Source organism: Scylla paramamosain, chromosome 26 (assembly GCF_035594125.1).
Source record: "Scylla paramamosain isolate STU-SP2022 chromosome 26, ASM3559412v1, whole genome shotgun sequence".
In the NCBI taxonomy this organism is placed as follows: domain Eukaryota; kingdom Metazoa; phylum Arthropoda; class Malacostraca; order Decapoda; family Portunidae; genus Scylla; species Scylla paramamosain.
This window is the reverse complement of record NC_087176.1, coordinates 15308433-15336313: the sequence shown is the minus strand read 5'-3', so window position 1 is coordinate 15336313 and position 27881 is coordinate 15308433. Positions and strand designations below refer to the sequence as shown.

General features: G+C 45.7%; 2 protein-coding genes and 1 long non-coding RNA gene across 4 annotated transcripts; 1 reads left to right on the top strand and 2 right to left on the bottom strand.

Moving 5' to 3' along the window:
* Positions 1–248: 248 nt before the first annotated feature.
* LOC135113842 (protein NYNRIN-like) lies at positions 249–1370 on the bottom strand. Its single transcript, XM_064029461.1, has one exon. The coding sequence runs from the start codon at positions 1368–1370 to the stop codon at positions 249–251; it is 1122 nt and encodes a 373-aa protein (XP_063885531.1).
* A 6517-nt stretch (positions 1371–7887) lies between these two features.
* Positions 7888–26343, bottom strand: LOC135113915 (uncharacterized). Of its 2 annotated transcripts, XM_064029533.1 has the most exons (6): positions 26181–26343; positions 24374–24725; positions 10193–10306; positions 9753–9930; positions 8527–8594; positions 7888–8379 (listed from the first exon to the last, which is right to left on the bottom strand). In XM_064029533.1, the coding sequence occupies exons 2-6, from the start codon at positions 24701–24703 to the stop codon at positions 8287–8289; spliced, it is 783 nt and encodes a 260-aa protein (XP_063885603.1). In that variant the 5' UTR covers positions 24704–24725; positions 26181–26343; the 3' UTR covers positions 7888–8286. The 2 variants fall into 2 exon arrangements, 1 of the variants encoding a protein (XP_063885603.1); XR_010275114.1 differs by lacking the exon at positions 10193–10306 and having other exon boundaries at positions 26181–26338.
* On the top strand, positions 10985–11754 carry LOC135113770 (uncharacterized). The gene is made up of 2 exons (XR_010274984.1): positions 10985–11549; positions 11718–11754. It is a non-coding gene; the product is annotated as an uncharacterized LOC135113770 (long non-coding RNA).
* Positions 26344–27881: the final 1538 nt, after the last annotated feature.

Genomic DNA, 27881 nt, shown 5'->3' with positions numbered 1-27881 from the left:
TGCTACACGTCACGTGATACTCCCGAGCCCCAGGGTAGGCGGCCGGCGAGGTGACGTAGTGTGACGTCATCCTCCACTTCAGCTGGGACTCAGTCTGGGTATCTTCATGATCTTGCCCTCTCGTGACACTACCCCCTCCTGTAAAGAGACTGAGCGCCCTCGCTCCCCAACTCTCTCTATTCCCTTTAGGTTACAGATACACCCCCAAAAACAAGAAAATAATACTTCAACTTTAGGTATATCAAAAATCAACAAAGAACATAATCCTCACTCCATTTGGGTGGATGCCGCTCCCGTCTGGGTCTCCCTACTACAGGTCCAGCGTCGACATCCGCCAGTGCCCCCTCCAAGGGACACAACTCATCCGCTCCACCTTCCTCCATCACCAGCGGCTCAGGCTCTCTCAGGTCCAGGTCTCCGTCATCCTCCATCACCAGGGGCTCGTCGTCCCCAAGGCCCTTGTCCTTGTCCTCCTCTTCGTCACTGGTCAGGAGAGCAGCTCGCTCTCCCCAGGAGAAGCTTCCAGGGCCATGGTAACCCCAGAGCCTGTCAGCGTGCACCACCAGTGTCCGCTTCCTTGGCCCTTGGCGTATCCTGAAGGTGACGTCCGAGATGACCTTCTCCACCACGTATGGCCCCTCCCAGGGGCTCTGGAGCTTAGGGGACAATCCTTTCTTACGCCGAGGGTTGTGCAGCCACACCTGATCCCACTCGCTAAAGGGTGGTGCCGTTGCCCGGCGGTCGTACCGGTCCTTCATCGCCTCACCGGACACCTTCAGGTTACCCCTCACCTGATGGTGCACCTCCTGGAGACGGTCCTGTAGGGCTGTAGCGTACTGGGTGATGGTAGTGGGCAGGTCTTCATCCGGCGGCCTGCCAGTCACGAGGTCCACTGGTAGCCGGAGCTCCCGCCCACACATCAGCCGGGCTGGCGTGTAACCGGTCACCTCATGCACGGCGGACCGGTAGGCCAAGAGAAGCAGGGGGATTTTTAAGTCCCAGTCCTCCTGCCCTTCCTGGCAATATTTGGCCAACTCCTGCCCCAACGTGCGGTTGTAGCGTTCCACCATGCCATCCGACTGCGGCCGCAGGGGTGTAGTACGAGTTTTCTTGACGCCCAGCAACTGGCAGCACTCCCGGAATACTGCTGACTCAAACTCCCTGCCCTGGTCAGAGTGCAGCTCGTGCGGCACGCCAAACCGGGCGAAGAACTCGTCCACTAACACACCTGCCACGGTGGCAGCCTCATGGTTTGGCAGCGGATACGCTTCCGGCCATTTAGTGAAGTAGTCCATGGTCACACACACAAAGCGGTTACCTCTCAGTGTCTGAGGGAACGGACCCAGGATGTCCACTGCCACCCTCTCCATAGGTGCCCCAACCTAATACACCTGTAAGGGAGCAACTGTCTTTCTCCCGGGGCCCATCTTCCCACAGCACACGTCACACACTTTGCACCATTCACTAACGTCCTTCCGCATGCCTACCCAATAAACCCGCTGCTTTAACCACCCTAGCGTTTTCCTCACACCGAAGTGACCACTTGCATTTCCACCGTGAGCCTCGCGCACTAAGGCCTCCCTCATATTCACAGGGACAATTGTTTGCCAGAAGGCCACACCGCCGTCACATGACTCCCACCGCCGTTGCAGCACACCGTCACTCACTCGCAACACTGCCCATTGCTGCCACAACGCCTTGGCGGCAGGGCTTAGCGGAGCCACGCTTTCCCATGGCGGTTTTTCTTCGCCTTCTTCCCGCAGTGTCACTATGGGCCCGATATCAGCGTCCTGTCGCTGGGCCTGTTTGAGGTCCTCTCCCCACTCAGTGTCACTGACAAGACCGGCAGCCTTCACGCACACAGGCTCAGTCTCATGGCGTCTACAATGCCTGCAGTCACTGTCGCAAGGACGGCGACTCAAACTGTCAGCATTGCTATGCATTTTTCCAGGCCGGTATTCGATGTTGTAGTCATGCTGCTCCAGCTTGCCAATCCACCTGGCCAGCTGCCCCTCCGGGTTTCTGAGGGTTTTCAGCCACCTCAGAGCAGCATGGTCTGTCCTAATCTTGAATCTGGCCCCGTACAAGTAAGGATGGAAGTGATCAATGGCCAGGATCACTGCCAACAACTCCTTACGAGTGACGCAATAGTTCCTTTCAGGGGCTGAGAACTTCCTGCTGAAGTAGGAGACGACCCACTCTTGTCCGTCTTTCTCCTGGGACAAGACGGCTCCTACTCCCTCAGCACTCGCATCACAATCCAACACGTATGGTTTCATTGGATCCGGGTACGGTAACACAGGGGCGTTAGCGAGAGCCTCTTTCAGAGTTTCAAAGGCACGTTGACAGTCCTCGCTCAAGTGAAAGCATGCCCCTTTACGAGTCAAGTGATGGAGTGGCACCGCAATTTGCGCAAAACCCTTCACAAACCTCCGGTAGTACGTACACAACCCAAGGAACCCGCGCACTTCCGTCACACTGCGCGGCACTGGCCACTCCTTAACTGACTCTACCTTACCAGGGTCTGTTTTCACTCCCTCACTACTCACTATGTGACCCAGAAACGGCACTTCCCTCTGGAACAGGCTACACTTCTTTGGACTGAGTTTCACATTTGCCCCCCTGAACCTGTCCAACACTGTCTTAAGCCTCTCCAGAGCCCCCTTGAACGAATTCCCGTACACTAGCACATCGTCCAAGTACACCAGGGCGCTTTTCCACAGCAACCCATCCAACACACGCTCCATTAGACGCTCAAAGGTGGCCGGGGCATTCACCAGACCAAAACTCATCACTTTAAACTGATACAGTCCCTGCCCATACGAGAAGGCCGTTTTCTCTCTGTCCTCCTCCGCAACCTCAACTTGATGGTAACCTGATTTCAAGTCTAAGGTGGAGAACCACTGGGCCCCCGTGAGCGCGTCAAGCGTGTCATCCACCCTCGGTAGAGGGTAAGAGTCCTTTGTCGTCACCGCGTTAAGGCCCCGATAGTCCACACAACACCTGGTAGACCCATCCTTCTTCTTAACGAGGACAACAGCAGCACTCCAGGGACTAGCCGACTTTTCGATTATCCCTTGCGCGCGCAACTCCTCCACGGCTTTTTCCACTTCCAGCCGACGAGCAGGCGCAATCCGGCGGGGCAGCAACTTAACCGGCCGACTATCCCCTGTGTGAATGTGGTGTTTAACCAGACTGGTCCGGCCCAGGTCATTATCTCCCTGCGAGAAGACATCTGCATACAGAGTCAGCACTTCCTTCACCTCGTCCACCTGTTCCCCAGACAGGCATGCCGAACTCCTCTGCAATAGATCCTGCAGATGAGGTGGAACCCCAGTGCTACTCCCTTGCATGTCCTCGCAATGACCTTCCGGGTCCATAGTCGTCTGTACACCTTCACACTCTTCCGACCCTTGACTTTCCTCCTTCTGTTCCTTACTGAGACGGCAGCGGTGGCTAGCTTCGGGTAGGGACGCAGTATGGGCTCGGTGAGTTTCAATTGAAGCTTCACACTCCTCTGCGTCAACACCGCCCTCCTGTAGCGGCACCACACTACCTCTGACCGACATAGTCATTTCCCCGAAGTCCAGCACCGCCCTGCTCTGCTTCAGGTAGTCTAGGCCGAGCAAGTTCTCCCCGACGTCCGCTACAAAGACGGGAAGATGCTCCTCCGTGCTGCCAACCGCAATCCTGGCATGCACTGGTCCCCTCAGCTGTGTGCAGTGCCCTGTAATACCACACAGTTGTTGCTGGGCCACCGGGGGCTGTCCAGTTGCCACCACCCCGTCCTGCACGAAGGTACGTTCCGCGCCCGAGTCCACAGTGAGGCAGCAAGATTTGCCATCCACTTGCCCGCCCACCTGCACTGTCCGGGCACCCTCGGCGCGGCAACTTAGGCGGACTGGGGTCTCTGGCTCTCTGGCTGGCGCTCGACCCCTTCCACCAGCCTCTTTCCGTTTCCCCCAGCCTCCTTGCTATCCCTGGGAGAGACGAGGGCACACTCTGCCGTCTTGTGCCCCTGACCGCAGTTCCAACAACAGGGTTTGTACTGGTACTGCCCTGCTCTGCCGTTGACAGCCTTTCTGCTACTCGATCCCTGCGGGCAGTACCTCTTGGTGTGCCCCTGCTGCCCGCAAGAGTAGCACTTACCCCTGAACTCACCTAGGGGCGGTGAAGGGCTAGAGTAGGCCTTCTGCACGGCCCCTTTCCTTGCCTTCACTCTCTGCGGGACATAATTCCCGCTGGGTCGCTCCCGCGTCGTCCGGAGAAATGACTCCATCTCCAGGCCCCTCGCCAGGGCCTCCTGAAGGTCCTTGGGGTGTGCCTGCTGGACGTATATCCTCAGTTGTTGGTTATCGATGGCATCAACGAACTGATCCCGCAGGAGAATGGTGATCATCTCCTCACTGGCCTCCGGGTACGCACGCCGCACCAGCACCTCCAAATCCTGCGCCAGGCGTGTCAGGGTCTCCCCCGGGCCTCGTAACCTGGCCCGGAACCTTGTCCTGAACACCTCGGTTTGGTGCTGGTACCCGTACCTCCTCTCCAGTGTCGCCGTCACTTTACTATACGAGCACCGCTGGGCAGCTGGCAGCTGGTTCAAGACTTCTAATGCCGGTCCTTTGAGTGCCCACACCAGCTGCATGGCCATCTCAGGGCGACTCCACTGGCGGGCACTGGCCAAGAGCTCGAACTGTGTCTTATACGCTTCCCAAGACACTGTTCCATCGAACTCCTGTGGCCGGCGCCTCATCCCGTCCTTCAGCCTCCGTGATGTGGAGCTGGCAGCAGAAGGGTACGACTTTACTGAGGCTAGCGGGGATGGTGGAGGTGATAAGACGTTTACAGGAGAGCGTAGGGGAGACGGTATCACCTTGGCCAATGGAGAAAGGCTGTTTAGGCTTCCGTGACAACTATTATCCTCCTCCCCTTCGTCACTCCCCCCCTCAGTCTCACTAGCACGCCCACTTGACCGGAACAGCGTGCCTTTATGCTGAGAGAGTACAGGAGGCGCCTGTGCCGCCACAACCTCATCCACATATCTCCTCAGTTCACTGGCCGCTTTTTCCACCTCTCCCTTCACCTGATCCTTGGTGAACACTTCACTTAACACCTCGTCTTTAACCCGTGAACACTCCTCCTTCACGAGCCCCATAACCTCCTTAAATACACGGTCTACACTGCTCGTCACCGCTTGCAACTCAGCATGCTGTACCTCTCCCTGCGCCTTCAGGGCACTCATAACATCCGCTAGTGTGATTTCTTTCGCCGCCATGCTGACTTAATTACTGTAAGGCACCGTAACTTAACACAACACGCAGCTTACCATGGCAAAACACACTGCACCGTCCGCCCGCCCGCTGCGATCCACAAGTACGTTACCCGTACCACCGCTGCTCGCCTCCCCTGTCCAATACACACGCACACTCGGTAACACACCGCGACGCACACAGTTAGCACTTAACTCATCCCACGATCCTGACACCACTGTAACTTCACCACCCCGTGGGCCGTCACACTTACACTTTTAGGGTCCGGTGCTTCCTGCATACGTGACGGTGAACTTACCCTGCAGCGCTCCGTGTTCTCCCCTGGCTCCCCTCAGAAGGCGAGTAGTAAAACACACTTGTGGCTTCTGGCCCTCTATTCTCCGTTGCTCACACTACACAGTAGTCCTATGCTGTAGCTCGGCACCCCGGGCCTCTTGTCGACCCTCGGAAGGCTTCTTGACGCCTCGCTCCAGCTCACAAAGGAACATACAAGTACCGAAGGCAGTGTCGGCGACGCGCGGGCTTTCTTCCCTCACCAGTGTTCTCCCGCCACTCTGTCTCCCAAACTGTTCCGCCACCAATCCCAGGGCTGCTACACGTCACGTGATACTCCCGAGCCCCAGGGTAGGCGGCCGGCGAGGTGACGTAGTGTGACGTCATCCTCCACTTCAGCTGGGACTCAGTCTGGGTATCTTCATGATCTTGCCCTCTCGTGACAATATATATATATATATATATATATATATATATATATATATATATATATATATATATATATATATATATATATATATATATATATATATATATATATATATATATATATACCCACTGCAAATTATATATTTATAATGCTGACAGTAATTTTTAAATATCTGTCTGTATTTTTGGGGGAAGCAAGGTTAGTTTAATTTAGGGTGGTTTGTTAGGTTATATTATTTTGGTTCTGTTAGATTAATTTGGTTAGGTTAATTTGGTTAGGTTAGGTTAGGATATTTTGGTTAGGTTAATTTGGTTAAGTTAGTTTCGTTTGGTTAGATTAGTTTGATTAGATTAATTAGGTTAATTAGGTTAAGTTAGTTTGGTTAGGTTGGCTTAGGTGGTGGTGCGTGACAGCTGGCTGGCAGCCACGGTAAGGGGCTGCTTATTTGTGTAGGCCAGTCTATCTCTTGTACATAACGGTCTGTTTTATATCAATCTGCTCTGTTTTTTTATTGCGAATCATTAGTTTCTGAGAGGATGGTGGTTCAGGGGGTAAATAAAACAATAGTTTATAGGAAAACAACATAGGCCCAAAAAATACCACACACAAAACCAAAGTTAGTCGTGCTGACTAACTTTTCCTAGTAAAACCCATGGGGTCTTGAACGAGTGGCAGCATTAGTCACAATGACTAACGTAATGTTAGTCAATTTGTGACTGACTGAGCACTCAACCTGAGTATGGTCTTACTAAAATATATCTAATGCCTTCGTACTGTTCACTGCTTCTACCAACCACATTAGTAAAGTGGATCATAGGTGTTAGTCAATTAAATGACTAATTAGTTAGTCTTTCTTAGGCAGATGATGAATCATTAGTACCTTTAATACTAGCAGCTAGCTACTGCTGTCTGAAGGTTAGGGAAAGAAATAGGTAATAAATTCAATATATTCATATACAATTAAATGTTCCCTCCATTTCATTGCACTAAAAAAAAAAAAAAAAAAAAAAAAAAAAAAACTAATTTTTATCATCTATAGTATAATATGCTTTTCACTTGAACATTTAACAGAAAGCTCCCCTCAAAACTGTAATGATATATAAAACAGATGTAAAAAATAAACTCCATTAGTAATACTTCATCCTAGTATGAGAAAAAAAAGCAACACAAACAGCACCTGTTTTGACAAGCCATTAAGTAAATAATACACATTTGTGAGTATTAATCACTAAAACTTCAATGTGAAAAAGAAAGTAAGCATCTCTTAAGATATGAATATTAAACCTTCCTCCCATTCATAAACTAAAGGAAAAAATAAGTAAGTAAAGTTAACATAAAGGAAATGTAAGGAGTTACAGACCCTGTAAAGAATAATTAATTAGTCCACTGCTAATCATTATATCACACTACTTTTAAGAAACTTAGGGAAACAACCAGTGCAAAAATAGACATTTAACCTTATTTGTAGAAGCTTTTAACCCAGATCATATCCATATGTCACTATTAATCCTTTAAAGCCACACAAAAAAGAAAATGAGTATTTCTATGGGATATACTAACTAAACAAATCTACACAAGTGCTCAGAACAGTAATAAAGAAGCATCACGTATCAGTTCCAATAACATAGAAATAAAACAAAAAAAAGGTAAAAAATGCATAAAAAATAAAAATATATGCGCCATATGGTACATGAAGAATACTACCCAATTTGGAGAGAGAGAGAGAGAGAGAGAGAGAGAGAGAGAGAGAGAGAGAGAGAGAGAGAGTCTACTCTCCAAGATAACAATTCAGTAAGATTTCATGAATACTGGGTGGGGGGAAGGGGAAGTACAAGTATTTCCTTTTCCTTTTAGAACACTTATTAACATAATGTTATGTATTTCACTGATTAATCTTTAACTAGTAATTGACTAGTGTGTGTGTGTGTGTGTGTGTGTGTGTGTGTGTGTGTGTGTGTGTGTGTGTGTGTGTGTGAGAGAGAGAGAGAGAGAGAGAGAGAGAGAGAGAGAGAGAGAGAGAGAGAGAGAGAGAGAGAGAGAGAGAGAGGCATTATGTGTGGAGTTTAATATATTTGGAAGCAGATTTATGCATTTTTGTAGCTCAATTCTGTCTTTACTTCATTGAGTTTTACAAGCAGAGATCTTGTTTTTGAAGTGTTACCTTTGTCATACTTGATACCTAAGAGATGGGATGTTGTGAAATGGAGGAAATGTTCACAATTTTTTGGGTGTTCAATATTAAACACATAAAGCCCTGCTACCAATGAGACTACAGCCATAGAAATACATGTTGGTTCAGCTACAGGTGCACCATCAAATAATACACAAAATCTGCCTGACATGTATGTCTCCAACATGTTGAATGGACAAACTAGACTGCCCTGTTCTTAGTTCTTCTTCTGGTACCTTAAGGAAGAAATAATAGTGTAAACATTAATAACATTTTGACATTAAAATAAAATTTATATGTAGATGTATATCTTAAGGTGATAATATATTCAGAAATTTCAATATATACACACCACTCTAAAATCAAAGGTACTGAAATTTAACCTTAGTAAAAATGGAATCTTTCCTTTCTCCAAGCAGGTGAAGTAACCCCAATATAACTAAGCAAGCATCTGGTGCAAATAAATAAATATATGATAAATTTGATAATAAGTAAATCAAATAAACAAAAGAAAATTAACTGTGTAAGGAAAAAGTGAAGATATGGTCACATCCAATAGGACAGTCCACTAATTTGAGTACCAGTCTTTTAAAAGCCTCCTGTAATTATTGCTTTATCACATAAGAATTAACAAAAGTAAAGCTCCTCCTAATTATATGAATGACAAGCATTTTGACTGAATGCTCAGAACGACCAGTATACTAATGATTTTTGTCCTTTGTGTCACAGCAGCAAATCTTTTTGTATGAGTATGCGGTTATGTTTTTTACTTGAGACACTATTTTGGTAATATCATAATGCAGTAATGCTTCGTGTAGCAAGTCCTCGTAAGAATATGATGAGTACTGATAAAAAAAAAAAAAAAAAGAAAAAGAAAGAAAACCCCAGCAGAACCTACATGCCCCGACATAACGCATTGATGTTCCGAACTCCCGATTCTTCTCATCATATCCACCAAAACAGTGTGAGAAGTCCTGAACTTCATCACAACCATGGAATAAACCTTTATCAGACTGTTTGCACTTGCGCCAGCGCCGGCAAAGGTGACTCCAAGAATTCTATCTCCACGCGAATTAGTGACTTGTCTTATTGGACTGCAAGGGAAGAGGATTCTAACAATTCTAAGAGGCTAACAATTCTAAAAAGATTGATAATATTTACATTTTAAATTTCAAATTGGACAGGCTATTGTGTTTATTTACACTAGAAATAATGTCTTTCCTTACGAGAGAGAGAGAGAGAGAGAGAGAGAGAGAGAGAGAGAGAGAGAGAGAGAGAGAGAGAGAGAGAGAGAGAGATGCTTTACACCTATTAAAATCTTTAACATCACTTATGCTGCAAACAATTATTTAGCCATAGCATTCAGCCAAAAATTTGATAGAAGAGCAGGAATTTAACAATTAAATGATTACCTTTATAGAAATTGGTGCAAGCATTACAGGTAGATAGCAATACAATGCTTAATACAATGTTTGGTTTTTGCATGCAGCATAGTTTCATGAATACTATGCTTATAAAAGTGAAAGAGGCATTGCTAATGATGAAAAGATGCATATATTAAATTGCTACCAGCTACTGAAATGAACAAGTTGAACTAGACATTACTCACATTGACTTTCATCGTGGTCATAGAGTTCAAGTAAGGTTTCCATATACAGAGGAACTGCTTTTCTTTTTTTGAGAATGGCAATTATTGGGAGCCTATATTTCTCCAGCCCTTTCAAAACTGCTACTCTTGGGTCTGGTTCATCCGCTTGTGGTTCTAATCTCAGGAACTCCTTGATTATCTATAAAGATATAAGCATCAAATAATTATAAGTGAAGGTTACAGAGATGAGCATCTGCAATAACTGTACTTAGTTATGAGTGCTCATCTCCCGTCACTGAGGCCTTTGAGCCTGAGAGGGAGAATGGAAGTACCGGTAGTTAAATATCAATTACCTACTATAAAATATAAATAGCTATATACATTATAGCCCTACAAATAAAGTTGACAATTAGTAACAATATGTAGCAAAATCCATAAAGTGTACATATATACACACTTACACCATCAAAAGTCTGAATCCACGGGTACAAGTTCAGGATTTCTGCTACAAGAATGTTCCCATTGATTATTTTTTTGCGTCTCTCAGAGAGTGTCAACTGCATGAGGCGTTCAGCCTGAGGAAAATCATTAAAGTAAAATTAGTTTTCTCTCCCTCATATATATATATATATATATATATATATATATATATATATATATATATATATATATATATATATATATATATATATATATATATATATATATATATATATATATATATATATATATATATATATATATATATATATATATATATATATATATATATATATATATATATATATATATATATATATATATATATATATATATATATATATATATATATATATATATATATATATATATATATATATATATATATATATATATATATATATATATATATATATATATATATATATATATATATATATATATATATATATATATATATATATATATATATATATATATATATATATATATATATATATATATATATATATATATATATATATATATATATATATATATATATATATATATATATATATATATATATATATATATATATATATATATATATATATATATATATATATATATATATATATATATATATATATATATATATATATATATATATATATATATATATATATATATATATATATATATATATATATATATATATATATATATACATACGAGCATCATTTTTTAGTGGCCATCCACCAGTACCATAGAAATTGCTTACATAATGTAATATGATTCTCATCATATTAGAATTATAATGTCAATGTTGGCACCTTTGAATGTGGAGCGGGCAGTGTGTGTCGCTGTCATTGGTTGGAAAGAGGTGTAGACACGGGTTGTATTCCAGTTACTGTATAATTGTTATTGGCATATATGACAAGAATTGTAATTATTATTGAGATACATATATTGTTTTCTTACTTATTAACAAGTTTGGTATTGGTTAGTAATGTGTATTTGTTTGTCAAGAGGAAGTTTTCTTTTAGGGTCTGTGTATGTAACACGGATATATATTATACCGCACTCAGGGTGTAGGGGGAAGGTAGGCAGAGGTACAGTTGGTGCCTGTCAGGGGTGAGTGGCGGTTGTTTGACTGAGGTGAGTTTTGTGATAACATTATTTCTCTGATTTGTTTGACTTATGTTATGCCGCTGATTGTGCATATTGGTTGGTGTTATATTGAATGCGGTGCTGATAGGAGGATTTGATTAAGTGTAACTTTGCAGCATAGTTGGGGTAATGCTGTAATCAGACATATGGTGAAGTCTGCCTTGGCTGATGATGGGCGGTCATTTTGTGAGTACTATTTTATATGTATCGTGTGTCATTGCAATAGTGAATAATAGAATGGGATATGTGTTCATCTTATGTTATTCTTCTGTTTACTGGGTGAAGTTACAAGATATTGAAGGGAGTTACATGATATTGAGGTATGCTGTGTTTATGTTGACATTAAATTTGCAGGCTGAATCAATCAATAAATCAAGATACAGCAAGTCAGCCCAATCATAGTCATTATCCTACACTACAATTCAGCAAAATTCGCAGAGCAGCCATGGATGACTTGAAAAGGGAACGTGCTAATGCCAAGAGGAGATTCACCAGGAAGGTGGGACTCTTCAAGGATGCACACAAGAGAGGAGACTCCACAGCAACCCTACAAGTATTGTATAGTGAAGTTTGTGATTCTTTCAAAGTAGTGGATGTGGTGAATGAGAAAATTATTGACCTTTTAGATGGTAGTTCATCTTGCCAAGAGTATGAAGACTATATCATGGAATTGGAAACTATAAAGTGCACTCTTCTTGAGACATTAAAAGAAAAACCTAAGGCTGTACTTGCCATGAAAAAAATTGAGCCTCCTAAATTTGGTGGATCTGTAAGGTCATTTCCCTCATTTATTAGGGATTATACAAGACTGGTTGAATCACAACATGGTGAGGATCCCTATGTACTCAGAATGTCACTAGAGGGGGAACCCAGGAGACTTGTAGAAGATTTAAATGATTACAAAAGAATGTGGGAGAGATTGAATGAAACATATGGTCATGAAGGAAAGTTAATTGATTCAATCTTGGGAGACATTAGGTCATATAAGCCAATAAGTGAAGGTGATGATAAACGGTTAATCAAGCTAATCAATACTGTAGAAAAGGTATGGTTAGATGTAAGCAACTTGAACCTAACAAAGGAGTTGGAGAATGTTACTGTCCTGACTCAAGTAGAAAAATTGTTACCCTCTATGTTGAAAAAGGAATGGGCTAGTAAAGTACAACAAGTGAAGACTGACAAGTTTAAAGAGTTGGTTGCATTCTTAACAGAGCATCGAAAAGCTTTAGAATACTTACAAGATGAGTCAAGACTTGGTGCGTCAAAGGTAACGGTGCATACCACTGATGTATCAAACACAAAAGAAAATGACTTATTAGAAGTCATAAAACTGTTAGCTGTGGGACAAGAGAAACTACAAAACCAGATGTCAGAGTGTTTAACTAATATAGCTCAAGTAGCAGATGGAAGATATTGCAGTAGGAATTACACATCAAAAGTTAATGGTGATCAGAAGGAGAAGTATTGTCTTGTTCATGATAGTGAATCTCATCACTTACAGGATTGTATGACATTTAAGCAATGGACAGCTGAAAATCAAATGGATTTTTTAAAGCAAAATAGAATTTGTTTTGCATGTCTCGAAAGAGGGCACCTATCTAGGGATTGTGATAAGCAAATGCCTTGTAGAGTAAAGGTAAAGGGAGACATTTGTGGTAAGCACCACCATTCAATTTTGCACCCTATATTTAGCAGTCCTTATACTTCTACAATGGATGTTATGAGTAACCATTTGACAAAGAAAGGTGCATTTTTGATGACTGGGTTTGTGGATAGTGGAGGTGTTTCTGTTCCCACATTATATGATGCAGGAAGTAACATCAGTCTGATCACTTTTAGAATGGCAAAGCAACTAGGACTCAAAGGTACTCCTATACAGCTTTCAGTGACAAAGGTCGGTGACCACACAGAAGAATTGGATAGTTTTGTTTATAAGATGTCCTTGAGGGATCAAACAGGGAAGGAAAAATTTGTTGAAGTTTGTGGAATTTCCAAAATAACTGGTGCTCATCAACAGGTGAATTTATCGGAAATTGCTAAGAAATTTGAAGTGCAAGAAAAGGATATCCAAAGGCCTGAAGGGCGTATAGAACTACTAATAGGATCTGATCACTGTACTTTAATGCCACAAGTTAAAAAAACCATAGATAATGTTCAGTTAATGTCAAATGAGTTTGGTTTCTGTATCAGAGGTAGATTGGATGACAAAGGAAAGGGACATAGCTATTGCGTGCAAATTAATCACGTGAGTTGTAATGACACCACAGATTGGCATTTCAGGACTAAACCTAATGTGGGCAAGTTGATAGAAAATTATTTTTTGAATGAAAGCTTAGGAACAGAATGCAATCCTAAGTGTGGAGGCTGCAAATGTGGAAAATGCTCAACCAAGGGAAATTTAACCATTAAGGAAGAAAGAGAGAAGAAACTTATTGAAGATGGATTAACTTATGATGCGAAACATCAGTGCTGGATAGCTAAGTATCCTTGGATTTATGATCCGGCTAAACTACCTGATAATTATCCTATGGCATTTGCTAGATTAAAGGCCACTGAACAGAGATTAATGAAGATGGGGTCGACCCAGTGTGTAAAGTATCAAGAACAAATAAAAGACATGTTGGATAGAGGAGTAGCGGAGAAATTATCAAAGGAGGAAGTAATGACTTACAAGGGTCCAAAGTTTTATCTACCCCATCACGAAGTTTACAAGGTAGACTCCATTTCAACCCCAGTAAGGATAGTGTTTAATGCAGCAGCATCCTACAAAGGGATCTCTCTCAATGACATGCTTGCAAAGGGGCCAGATGTGATAAACAACTTAATTGGAATCTTGCTGAGATTCAGAGAGGAGGAGATTGGTATGGTTGGAGATATTAGAAAAATGTATCATACTGTAAAGCTTTCAGATGAAGATATGCACACTCACAGATTTTTATGGAGGAACTTTCAACTAGAGAGAGAACCCTCACACTATAAATTGAAGACGGTAACATTTGGAGACAAACCTTCTGGGCCGATAGCAATGTTGGCTCTTCGTAAAACAGCAGAAATGAATTGTGACTTCCCATTAGCCTCTAAAATGATTGTAGAGGATTCCTATGTTGACGATATCATAAGTAGTGTTGGTTCAACGAATCATGCAATGGAAAGAATCAAAGAAGTGGAGGAAGTTTTAAGACCAGGAGGTTTTCAGATTAAATATTGGATTCTCTCTGGAGAGGATAACAGAAATGATGCCATAATCTCGAACACTGATCAAGAAAAGGTTTTAGGGTTAGAATGGAAACCCAAACAAGATGTATTTTCATTTAAAGTTAAACTCAACTTCTCGAAAAGAACAAGAGAGGGCAGGACAGAACCAAATGTGAGCTATGGTGACTTTGAAAGCCGTATCCCGTGTATGTTGACTAAAAGAACTGTACTGTCGCAGTTTGCTACACTCTATGATCCTCTGGGACTGTTAACACCATTCACACTGAAAACCAAGTTAATGATTCGCTCCATTATACTAGAAGCTAATGAAAACAAATCTAAGGGATGGGATGAGCCTATCAGTGGAACTTTGTATTTAGAAGCAGTGGATTTATTTCGGGAAATGCTTGAAATTGAAAAACTTACTTTTGGAAGATGCTTAAGGACTACAGATGTGACTACAGATCCAGAGTTAATTATCTTTTGTGATAGTAGCATGAAAGCATATGGAGCTGTAGCTTACATTAGGTGGAAGAAGCAGAATGGCACATATTGTGTAAAACTCTTATGTTCAAAGAATAGAATTGCTCCTATGAGGCAAATCAATATACCTAGACTGGAATTGTGTGCTGCAGTTTTGGCAAGCAGATTGAGAGTATCCATTGAAGGAGAAATGAGATACAACTATTCTAGGATAATCCACATCACAGATAGTGAGATTGTAAGGGCACAAATCCAAAAGGAATCACATAGATTTAACACTTTTGTTGGAAGTAGAGTTGCAGAGATTCAATCAAAGACAGAGCCCATAGAATGGTATTGGGTATCTTCTAAGGAAAACAATGCTGATTTAACCACCAGGGAATGCAGTCCCTTAGAGTTAGGGACAGGATCTGTATGGCAAAGTGGTCCACAATTTCTCTATCGTGACTTCTCAGAATGGCCAGTTAAACAGAATACAGTGTCTGATCTCCCTGATACTGTGTTTGCAAAGGTAACCATGAACACAGGAGAGATTACTACACCTAATGAGTTAATCAACATCCAAAATTTCAGCAATTTGAAACGGCTTTTGTCGGTAATGGCTCGAGTCATAAATGTAGTAAGAAAGAGATCATTTAAAGCTATAATATGTGATCCTAATGCAGAGGATATACAGAGAGCAGAATTATTTCTTGTTAAGAACGCTCAAACAAGCCTGCCACAAGACTGGGAAAAGAAATATAAACGTCTAGGACCAAGGATGAGAGAAGATGGCATTATCACTGTGGGAAGTCGAATGTCAAAATGGGTAAAAGACAATTGGAATTGTGATCAGTTCATGTTACTCCCATCAAAGCATCCATTTTCTGAACTGTATCTGTCCCACATACACAAGGAAGATCATAGTGGAATAGAAGCGGGCCTTGCTAGAGCTCAAGTGAAATACTGGGTATTAGGTGCGAGGAAGACAATGAAATCTATTAGAAAACAATGTGTAACTTGCCATAGAATAGATAAGATCTGCACATCCCAGTGTATGGGTGAACTACCTAAGGAAAGACTAGAGCCATGTCCACCATTTTACAATGTAAATGTTGACCTGTTCGGTCCTCTTTGGGTTTGTGATACGGTGAAAAGAAGAGTGAAAAGAAAAACGTTTGGAGTAATTTTCAATTGCATGACAACAAGGGCTGTACATTTAGACCTTTCCGAAGGTTATGATACTCAAAACTTTCTTACTGTATTGAAGAGATTCACTTGTCTTAGAGGATTTCCCAAAAAATTATATTCAGATAATGGTACACAGTTAGTGTATGCAAACAAGGAATTGAGAGATATGGTTACTCGGTGGAATACGCATGAAGTGTTCAATTTTGGAAAATTTAATGGTTTAATCTGGGTATTCAATAGATCAGCAGATGCCCCTTGGGAAAATTCTTGCAGTGAAGCGTTAATTAGATTAGTCAAGAGATCTCTCACTAGAATCATAGGTGAATCAGTCATATCCTTTGGAGAACTACAGTCTGTTATGTATGAGGTGGCCAATGTATTGAATGAACGGCCTATCGGGTTCAAACCAGGTGAAGATTTTGATGAAGGGACTGTATTGAGACCTAATGACTTACTACTGGGTCGATCTACCATTGATGCTCCTTGTGGATTTTGGAATGAACGGGGAGAAGTAAGTAGATCATATGCATTTAAGATTAAGGTCATTGATTTATTTTGGAAAAATTGGATGAAGAACTACTTTCCTACTCTAATTGTACGCCAAAAGTGGCATGTGAGTGTAAGAAATGTTCGGAAGGGTGACATTGTACTTGTTAATGATCATAATGTATTAAGAGGAGAATGGAAGTTAGCGGAAGTTATAGAAGGTATACCAGGAAGGGATGGAAAGATCAGAGATGTGTTGTTGAGGTATAAAATTAATGAACCAGGAAAACAGTACAGGGGCCAACATGACAAGCAAATGGTAAGATCAGTACATAGACTGGTGGTGTTGCTCCCAGTCGATCAACAATAGAAGTATAGAAGCCTTTGATTTGTGGTGGGGGGAGTGTAATATGATTCTCATCATATTAGAATTATAATGTCAATGTTGGCACCTTTGAATGTGGAGCGGGCAGTGTGTGTCGCTGTCATTGGTTGGAAAGAGGTGTAGACACGGGTTGTATTCCAGTTACTGTATAATTGTTATTGGCATATATGACAAGAATTGTAATTATTATTGAGATACATATATTGTTTTCTTACTTATTAACAAGTTTGGTATTGGTTAGTAATGTGTATTTGTTTGTCAAGAGGAAGTTTTCTTTTAGGGTCTGTGTATGTAACACGGATATATATTGTAACGCCCGGGTATTATTGTTGTTTAGTCTAAGTTGCCTTTATTTCTTTCTGTGGGATTGAGTGTGTGACGTGCGTGTGTGTGTGTCAGCTGTGCCTGGTGTCTGGCAGTGGTGCATGGATGGAGGGAGAGAAGTCGCGTGACTGCAGTGACTGGGCAGCGTGTTGTTGGCCCCGCTCTGGATAACTTGTCTTTGCGTGTCCTCCGTGCCGAGTGCCTGTTGCGTGAGCCTGAAGAGTTTGACTGTCACTGCCTGTGTCTGTAACTGCCTGTAACTAACGGAACTAGTAAAGGAAGAGAGTGTTGCCCACTGTTTGTCTACCCGCTCTGTCTGGCTGTGCGTGAATCACGTGGGACGTGGTACCCTTAGCATCTCTTGTCTAGCCTGCTGGTGTTCCCGAGTGCTGTCCTGACTGTCGGGGAATTGTGGGCGTCTACGGGAGTGCTGAGGTTTGTGCTTTCGTAACAATGGTGTCAGGAGTGGGATGCTAAGTGTGTGCTCGTACAGACCTACGTGACTCGAGTGGAGAAACCATGGCAGACAAGGTGGTAGACAAAATGGCGGGCGAGAGTGGTGCTGCTGACCAGTGTGAGGGACTGAGTGGGTCTAGTCACGACTCTAGTGATGCTGGTGACGAGAAGCCCACCCAGATGGACCTCCTCATGTCCCAACTGGCGAGTATGGCTCAGAAGCAGGAGGAAAGGCACGAGCAAACCGTGGCAACACAAGCTGCCCAAACTGAACGACTGATGGAAGCCCTGCAAAGCAGCCTAGGTTCTCTGAGGGCTGAAACGCAGGCGTATACTGATCGCTCGTGTGAGGCAGTGAAACAGGAGGTAAAAAGTGAACTCCAAGCCTTGCGGGAAGAGGTGGCAGACCTGCGTGAGGGCGCGAGTGTTTGGCGGCAGGGCGCGTGGCCGCCACGTGGCGTCTTGGCGGGAGGTGTACAGCTGCCCGCAACCCCCGCCTGGCCTCCCGTGACTAGCCCAGGACCTGAAGGGAGTGTGGCCTCAGCCCCACCTGCTGTTGGGGGCCTTGGATGGGGCCCTGTGGGGGAAGCAGGTCCTTGGGAAGCACCCGAGATGGCCGTTGGGGGCTGGCCGCCCACCCGGGACAGGAGGGGAGGGCTTAGCCTGCCCCCTACACCGCCGGGCTCACCTCCCCGTGCCGCCTCCCCGCCCCCGAGCCCTAAGGCAGCCCGCTCGTCACCTCGTCACGTGAGACGCAAGCCAGCGGAGTACGATGGTAAGGTCAGCTGGGAGTCTTACGTCGCCCAGTTCGATATGCTGGCCTTGGCCCAGGGCTGGGGGGAGGCAGAGAAGGCCCTGCAACTAGCGACAGCGCTGCGAGGCCCGGCGTTGGAAGTGCTGGGTCATCTCCCTGCCAGCCAGCGCACCTCATACGCAGCAGTGTCCGAAACTTTGCGGCGACGTTTCGGACACCGTCATCAGGCGGAGGTATACCGCGCCCAGCTTAAGAAGAGGACGCGAGAGAAGGACGAAACCCTTTCCCAGCTGGCGCAGGACGTAGAAGGGCTGGTGAGGAGGGCGTATCCAAGCGCGGCCGAGGACATGGTCGTTGTTCTGGCGCGCGACGCGTTCGTAGACGCCCTCCAGGACCACCAGCTCCAAATCTATGTGAAGCAGGCACACCCAGCTGACGTGCAGGTGGCGTTGGCACGGGCTATGGAGTTTGAGGCCTTCCTACAGACGACGACCAGCCTCTCTTCTCTTGCCCAGCCTCGCGGTGAGGTACGGGGCCGGAAGGCGAAGGTGGAGCACAAGGCGGCGTCACAGGAGGCGAGCCCGTCCGAGTTCGCCGGCCGCTGTTGGGGCTGCAGTGAGAGAGGCCATAGACGCAGCCAGTGTCCGAGGGGACGAAGGACGCGCTCCCTCGATCGGCCTAACTCCAAAGCCTTCCAGACGTGCTGCGCCGCATGCGGCAAATCGGGCCACCGCTCCAGCGCCTCCCCCAAGCCCAAGGAGGTTGCTGAGGCGGGAAACAGCAGCGGGCTGGAGGAGGGGGCGACCTCACAGCCTGCCAAGGTGCCAATGCCCCGTGCTGTGTAAAGTGCCACCTCACCGTCAGCGCAGTGCAGGTACGAGGTGCGGTTGATGGAAGGCCTTGCTGCATGACCATTGACAGCGGGGCTGAGCGCACCATCGTGCAGCGGAGGCTGGTAAGTGCTGAGTGGCTCCCGTGCACCGTGGACAGGCTGTGTGGAGTAACGGGGGACTGCATGCCGTTGCAAGGCCCAGTAGACGTTCGAATAAGTGTCGGCAGCGCGGAGGTGAACCTGCCCGTGTATGTTGCCGAGCTGGAGGAAGAGTGTCTGCTGGGTTACGACTACCTGAAGGAGACCAGGGCGTGCGTAGACTTTGGACGGAAGGTGATAAAGGTATGTGGATACGATGTGCCTTTCCTTCCGGAGGTCGGCCGGTCGGAGGTAGTGACGACACGGCGGATGCAGTTGGCCCCGCGCTCTGAGTGTCGAGTACAGTGTCGACTCGCACGGCCGATGCAGAGCACGGAGGGCCTAGTGGAACCAGCCAGCGACTGTCGACTGGCTGACGGAGTGGCAGTCGGAAGGAGCCTCGTGCAAGCGGGGGAGAAGGTAGTCACTGTCTTACTGGCTAACTTCTCCGACGAGGCTCGCAACATACCCGCCGGAACAGCGGTGGGCGAGTGCGTGGAGGTGCAGCGTGCCGAGGCACCGCCGCAGGGTGAGCGGGCGGCCGAGGGAGCCCCGCTGCCGAGCTTCCTGGAGGATCTAGCGACCCGGAGCGCTGTCAATCTGACGGAGGCGCAGACGGAGCTCGTGTGTGACACCCTGGGCCGGTACGCCGATGTGTTCAGCCAGAGCGCCTCGGACTTGGGTCGCACGTCACTGGTGAAACACACGATCAACACTGGCACCCACGCACCGGTCAAGAGCCCACCCCGACGCATCGCACCAGCAAGGCGCGAAGAAATGCAGCGTGCAGTGAACGACCTGGCCACGCAAGGGGTAATCGAGCGATCAGACAGTCCTTGGTCGTCGGCGGTAGTCCTGGTAAAGAATAAAGATGGAACGCAGCGCTTCTGTGTGGACTACCGGGCCCTGAACGACGTGACGGTGAAGGACTCTTACCCCCTGCCGAGGATAGACGACACGCTGGACGCTCTGGTCGGGGCCTGCTGGTTCAGTACACTTGACCTGAAGTCAGGGTACCACCAGGTGGAGATGGCGGAGGAGGACAAGCCTAAGACGGCCTTCTCTTTCGGGCAGGGCCTGTGGCAGTTTAACGTCATGCCATTTGGCCTCTGCAACGCCCCGGGCTGTTTTGAGCGGCTGATGGAGCGAGTGCTAGACGGCCTGCAGTGGAAAACGGCACTCGTATATCTGGACGACGTGATAGTCTTCGGGAGCACCTTCGAACAGGAGCTGGGGAGGCTGGAGGAGGTTCTGCAGCGCCTGAGGAAGGCCAATCTCAAGCTTAGCCCCAAGAAGTGCCTCCTCTTCCAGCATGAGGTGCCGTTCCTGGGACATGTCGTCAGCAATGGTGGCGTGCGCACCGACCCTGGCAAGGTGGCAGCGGTGGCTGACTGGCCCACTCCCTCCAACGTAGCTGAAGTGAGGAGCTACTTGGGCCTCTGCACGTATTACCGCCGTTTCGTGCCCAACTTTGCCACCTTAGCTGCTCCTCTTAACCGTCTCACCAAGAAGGGGGCGAGCTTCCGCTGGGATGAGGCATGTCAGGCGGCCTTTGACAGCTTGAAGGCGGCGCTTGTGGAGGCGCCCGTCTTGCCTTACCCTGACCCAAAGCTGCCCTACCTGCTTGACACCGACGCCAGTGCCGAGGGCGTCGGGGCTGTGCTGTCGCAGGTAAAGGACGGCAAGGAACACGTAGTGGCTTACTACAGCTGCAAGTTTAGTAAACCAGAGCGCAACTACTGTGTAACCAGGAAAGAATTGTTGGCCGTAGTGAAAGCGTTCGAACACTTCCACCCCTACCTGTACGGCGCCGAGTTTACCGTCCGTACTGACCATGCCGCCCTGAAGTGGTTAAAGACGCTTAAGGGGCCGGAGGGACAGTTGGCGAGGTGGTTGGGGCGCATGGAGCAGTATAACTACCGGATCGTTCACCGCCCAGGACGCGTGCACAACAATGCTGACGCCCTGAGCCGACGCCCGTGTGAGGCTAGTTGCTCACACTGCACCGCCAGGGAGCCCAGCCCGTGTGAGGCCTCCTCACCTGGCGCTCCTGGGGTGTTGGACACAGTGTGCCGCCGTTTACGTGTGCCTGCAAACACCGCCGAGTGCAATGAGCGGTGGCGTGTGGTGCAGCGCAGTGACCCCGATCTAGCCCCCGTCGTGCGTTGGCTAGAAGCCAGCGACGAGCGCCCCAGCTGGCAGGTAGTGGCGGCTGAAAGCCCCGCCGCTAAGTGTTTGGTAAGCCAGTGGGAGACGCTATCAATTGACGAGAGCGGGGTGTTAGTGAAAAGGTGGGAGGCGGTAGGCGGGATGGGCAGAGACGCCTGGCTTGTGGTAGTGCCTCGTACTATGCGGCCGGAACTATTGAAGGAAGTGCACGCGGGTGTGACGAGTGGCCACGTAGGCGAAAAGCGTACCCTTCAACGCCTCCGCCAGCGGTTCTATTGGGGAGGAATGCGCAGTGACGTGACGGAATGGTGCCGGGCCTGTGACGTGTGCAGCGCTAAAAAGGGCCCAGCGCACCGTAACCGGGCCCCACTGCAGTTGTACAATGTAGGGGCACCGATGGAGCGGGTGGCAGTGGACATTGCCGGCCCGTTTCCCCTCACTCCCCGCGGGAACCGGTACATTTGTGTAGCCATGGATTATTTCACTAAGTGGCCAGAGGCGTATGCTATCCCCAATCATGAGGCAGAGACTGTGGCGAGTGTACTAGTCGACCAGTTCTTCTCTAGGTTTGGCGTGCCCGTCGAGCTGCACTCCGATCAGGGCCGTGAATTTGAGTCTCGTGTATTCAGCGAGTGCTGTGACTTGATGGGGATTTATAAGACGCGTACCACCCCGCTCCACCCACAGTCTGACGGCATGGTTGAACGTTTCAATAGGACGCTAGTTCAACAGTTGGCCAAGTATTGTGGGGCGGGGCAGGAGGACTGGGACGTCAAGCTGCCGGCGATGCTGATGGCATACCGTTCCGCCGTCCATGAAGCCACCGATCACTCGCCCTCCCAGCTGATGTTTGGCCGGGAGCTCCGCCTTCCTATTGACCTGGCCACGGGGCGCCCTCCTGATGTTGACCTCCCCACAGTCACCTCTGGGTTCGCAGCCGCCCTGCAGGAGCGGTTCGCGGAGGTACACCACCGGGTGAGAGGCAAGTTGAGGGCAGCGAGTCAGGCCATGAAAGGTCTTTACGACCGGCGAGTGAGGGAGGCGAGTTACGCGGTAGGCGAGAAAGTGTGGCTGCATAATCCTCGCCGCCGGCGTGGCCTCTCTCCGAAACTCCAGAGCCCCTGGGAGGGGCCTTACACTGTCATCGCCGTGATCTCGGGGGTGACGTACAAAATCCAGCGTGGACGCCGTCGCCCTTCCATTGTGCATGTGGACCGTCTGTGGCGCTATCACGGTCCTGGGCACTACACTTGGGGCTTCGGGGGAGGTGGCGGCGATGATGCCGATTCTGCTGCCGAGGAAATCGACGAGTCCCCGGAGACAGCTGTCACCACCCCCAGCGAGCCAGAGGAGGCCGAGGCTGAGGAGTCAGGGGTGGGCGACGGCCGCGACTCAGAGCCAGCAGAGGAACCTCAGCCCACTCGGCCGCGCAGGGACAGACGCCGCCCACAGCGTTATGATGATTTTGTGTTGATTGACTCTGAGGGAGAGATATAAGGAGAGGCAAGGTCGGGTCGACCTTTTTGTAAAGGAGGGGGTGATGTAACGCCCGGGTATTATTGTTGTTTAGTCTAAGTTGCCTTTATTTCTTTCTGTGGGATTGAGTGTGTGACGTGCGTGTGTGTGTGTCAGCTGTGCCTGGTGTCTGGCAGTGGTGCATGGATGGAGGGAGAGAAGTCGCGTGACTGCAGTGACTGGGCAGCGTGTTGTTGGCCCCGCTCTGGATAACTTGTCTTTGCGTGTCCTCCGTGCCGAGTGCCTGTTGCGTGAGCCTGAAGAGTTTGACTGTCACTGCCTGTGTCTGTAACTGCCTGTAACTAACGGAACTAGTAAAGGAAGAGAGTGTTGCCCACTGTTTGTCTACCCGTTCTGTCTGGCTGTGCGTGAATCACGTGGGACGTGGTACCCTTAGCATCTCTTGTCTAGCCTGCTGGTGTTCCCGAGTGCTGTCCTGACTGTCGGGGAATTGTGGGCGTCTACGGGAGTGCTGAGGTTTGTGCTTTCGTAACAATATTATACCGCACTCAGGGTGTAGGGGGAAGGTAGGCAGAGGTACAGTTGGTGCCTGTCAGGGGTGAGTGGCGGTTGTTTGACTGAGGTGAGTTTTGTGATAACATTATTTCTCTGATTTGTTTGACTTATGTTATGCCGCTGATTGTGCATATTGGTTGGTGTTATATTGAATGCGGTGCTGATAGGAGGATTTGATTAAGTGTAACTTTGCAGCATAGTTGGGGTAATGCTGTAATCAGACATATGGTGAAGTCTGCCTTGGCTGATGATGGGCGGTCATTTTGTGAGTACTATTTTATATGTATCGTGTGTCATTGCAATAGTGAATAATAGAATGGGATATGTGTTCATCTTATGTTATTCTTCTGTTTACTGGGTGAAGTTACAAGATATTGAAGGGAGTTACATGATATTGAGGTATGCTGTGTTTATGTTGACATTAAATTTGCAGGCTGAATCAATCAATAAATCAAGATACAGCAAGTCAGCCCAATCATAGTCATTATCCTACACTACACATAAGAGCAGGTATTTTTAAACAACACCAGTAAAGAAGTGTCTGAAATATAAAAAAAAAATAAATCAAGCATACAAATATCACATACCTTATCTAACTCGGGATCTTTCTTCATCCAATGTAGAGCAAGCCACTGTCTATGTCTCTCTAATGACTCATCATCTTCTGAATGGGGCCTTGGTGGAAAGTAAGCCTTTACTCCATACATCAGTGGACACGCAGTCTCTTTTGGTTCTATGCAAGGGATCTTCCTTTTCCTTGATGTCACCTCAGTCACTGAGGAATCCTGCCTCTTCCTTGAATTCTGAAACTTGCGCTGGGTGCGCAATTTCCATTGCAGCTGCAATTCATGCTCCTCGAGATCACTGTTTCTCAGGATGGCAGGAAATGATGTCAAAACAGCATTTGCCATATTCATATACTGTTCTGATGTTGGATAGCTGAAATATGATAATGATGATGATAATAATAATAATAATAATAATAATAATAATAATAATAATAATAATAATAATAATAATAATATTTTATTAATAATAATGTCATGATACCTTGATATGTAATAATGATGATAACAATAATAATGATAATATCAATCTAGCTAACTATATAGATGGCTTAACTCCTTTTATTATATTATTATTATTATTATTATTATTATTATTATTATTATTATTATTGCTGCTGTTAAACAATCACCTAATTGTGCTTTTGTCCCAATGAAATTGGCAGATAGTGGGTACACTACCTGAATAATAAGTACACTCAAAGGTGGTCTCACACCTATCAGTGCCGTATTAGTATCGTATGGGTTTAGTGTCAGTGATATCCATGTCGCTTTCGTGACGTCTATGCACACATATCCTTTCAGACGTGGAGTTGGCTATGATTGTCATAATTCTTGATGAAGAGCAAGATGCTTGCTTAACAAAAAATAAAGAAAAGAAAAGTGGGTACATGAAACGTGGAAGAAAAAGAGAAACTGAAGGAGACTTTGCTACTCTGTACGAGGAATTAATTAATGATGAAACAAAAATTTTCCGGTACTTAAGAATGTCCAAAAACTGTTTGATGACATTGCTCAGTGATGTGTGGTGTGGTGTGGTGTGGTATGGTGTGGTGTGTTATGATGTGGTGTGGTGTGATGTGGTGTGTTGTGGTAAGGTATGATGTACAATGTGATTAATTACATCAATTAAAAAGAGTATTTATCACCATTTCAATTTCTTCTATTTTATTTCAAACACTCGTCCAGCATCCGTGAAACTTTTTTAAAATATCAGTGACGATGATATTCCATTTCATGGAACGGAGACGTAACAATCACTTCAGTCAAAACACGGTACTTCGCCGGACGTGTGTAAATGCTTCCGCTGAATTCCAAAATGACGAATTTTTTTTTTACTGACACTGAAGCACTAAACAGCACGGAACGAATACGGCACTGATGTGTGTGAAGAAACCTTAACCCGTATCCCTCTGGAGGCATATTTCCGAAGTCTGGTAATGTTTCGGCCCATTTACTCTTGTAGCGGTTAGGTTAGGTTAGATTAAGTTACATATAGGTAATTTTGTGCGAGAATCTCAATGAGACTATTTTAGAGAGAATCCTACAGTTAGTTTTGGAGCTACAGCCTAGTGTCCATACAGGCTGGCGGACGACTCTTTCCAGACTTCAAGAATATGCATTCTGGCCCTTCACAAGCTTCAAGAACCAAAGTGATTACAAATGACCATTGCATCCTCCTGTAACATTGCATAATATGCACCTACCCAAGCAAGAACATACCGGCATCATACAGCCCCACAACTGCATGTACTGATTCTACACACAAACTTCAGCCATAACTATCCAACATTAATCAATACAGAAACAACATCAATGATTAACTTACCAGAAATGAACGAGGCACAGCCCACGTGGGTCCTTGTCTTGAGCTTTGAATGATGGCTGCTGGACTGGCGAGTGGCGACGCTACTACTCCCCTCTACTGGCGGGATGCCACGTCAAAGGCGGTAAATTCAAATTGCGGAAATTGTCCCAAACTACGCTTGATGTACTATATTGTCATATATAACATCAGATTATTTCATAAAATATTACAAACATTTCAAACAGAGTGATTTTCATCGCAAAGGAAGTGTGTAAACGTGTTTAACCAATAATTACAAGGAAGCAGCGATCGCATGAAATGATTAATACATTAGTCACAGTTGTTTTGACGAAGGATTTGACTAACTTTGGTTTTGTGTGCAGAAATAAATAGTTTCATTCAGAATGCAGAAACTGGTCAAGAGTGAAAATTTACCAACAGTGATAGTGAAAATGTCAAGATTAAATCCTAGTGTCAAAATATATGAGTTCTTGATTAATGGTGGGAATAAGGGAGAGGCACCCCCCGGCGTACTTGACGATAGGTTAGGTGTGGTTAGTTACAGTTCCCAGTCTAACCAAACCTAACCTTACTAAAACTGCCGTCAAGTACTCCAGTGACTTCACTCTCCAAAGCAGTAATATGTAGAGTAAAACCTGTCATTCGAACCATTAAACAATAATAAACATATAATTCTTGTCATAATAGTGTAATTAATACATAAATACACATTCATAATGGAGAAATCCTCACTATTAGTATAAAATGTCACTTGTCACAGGTGTCTACACTCATCTGGTGGGTGTTGTACTTTAAGTAATACTTTAAGTTATGCTAAGGCATAGATATTCTTTTCTCTACACAAAATAGATAAAGAAAGAGCACTACTTTTTTTTTTTTTTTTCAACAATGTGTTAATGTTTTGTGTTGGCCTTAAAGGCCACTGGTATGAGCCATGAATTGCCTGAATAGATCTAAAAATTATCTTTGTATTTAGCTATATTGCTACTGAAACCTCCAACAACTTCCGTTGTGGCTTCACCTGCTGATGCAGCTGCCTTCACCAGCCCCTGCAGATTCACTAAAAAATGTGGGATCAGCTCAAGTTCTGATCGACAACCTGCAATAAATTTAAGATGAAAACATGACTTCCATTAACATATTTAATTAGCATATTTATATTGCAATAAAAATACTGTTGAAAATACAGTACATATGATACATACATGTACAGCGTACATAAATATATAATGAACCAAATTTCATGCCTGAAAGAAACAGCATAGTTATTCACCATTGGCAGACGTCATCTGTATAATGGCTGATTTGGAAAGTCAGATCTTTATCCAGCGTCGGTAATGAGGACAACTCTCCCATAGCAGCACCGAAACCAGAGGCCCCTGCAGACCTTGTATGTTGTCCTATCGCTCCAATCACTCCTCAGAATTCCCGTAAGCGGAGGTGCCTCTGGTGTTTTTCCTCTGCTAGCTATGGGGACCTGAGGAGGCATTTTGCTGATTTTTCATGGAATGACTATTGCTTCTGTGTCAGAGACCCGTCTGTGTGTGCCGAGCGCATAACAGAGGTAATAGTACCTGGTATGGAGGCATACACTCCTCACTCTTTTTTTCGAACTAAATTTTCCAAATCTTGATTTAACACAGCCTGTTCTCATGCTATACATGAGAGGTGGCCCACAAAAGCCTTCCATCACCAGAATTT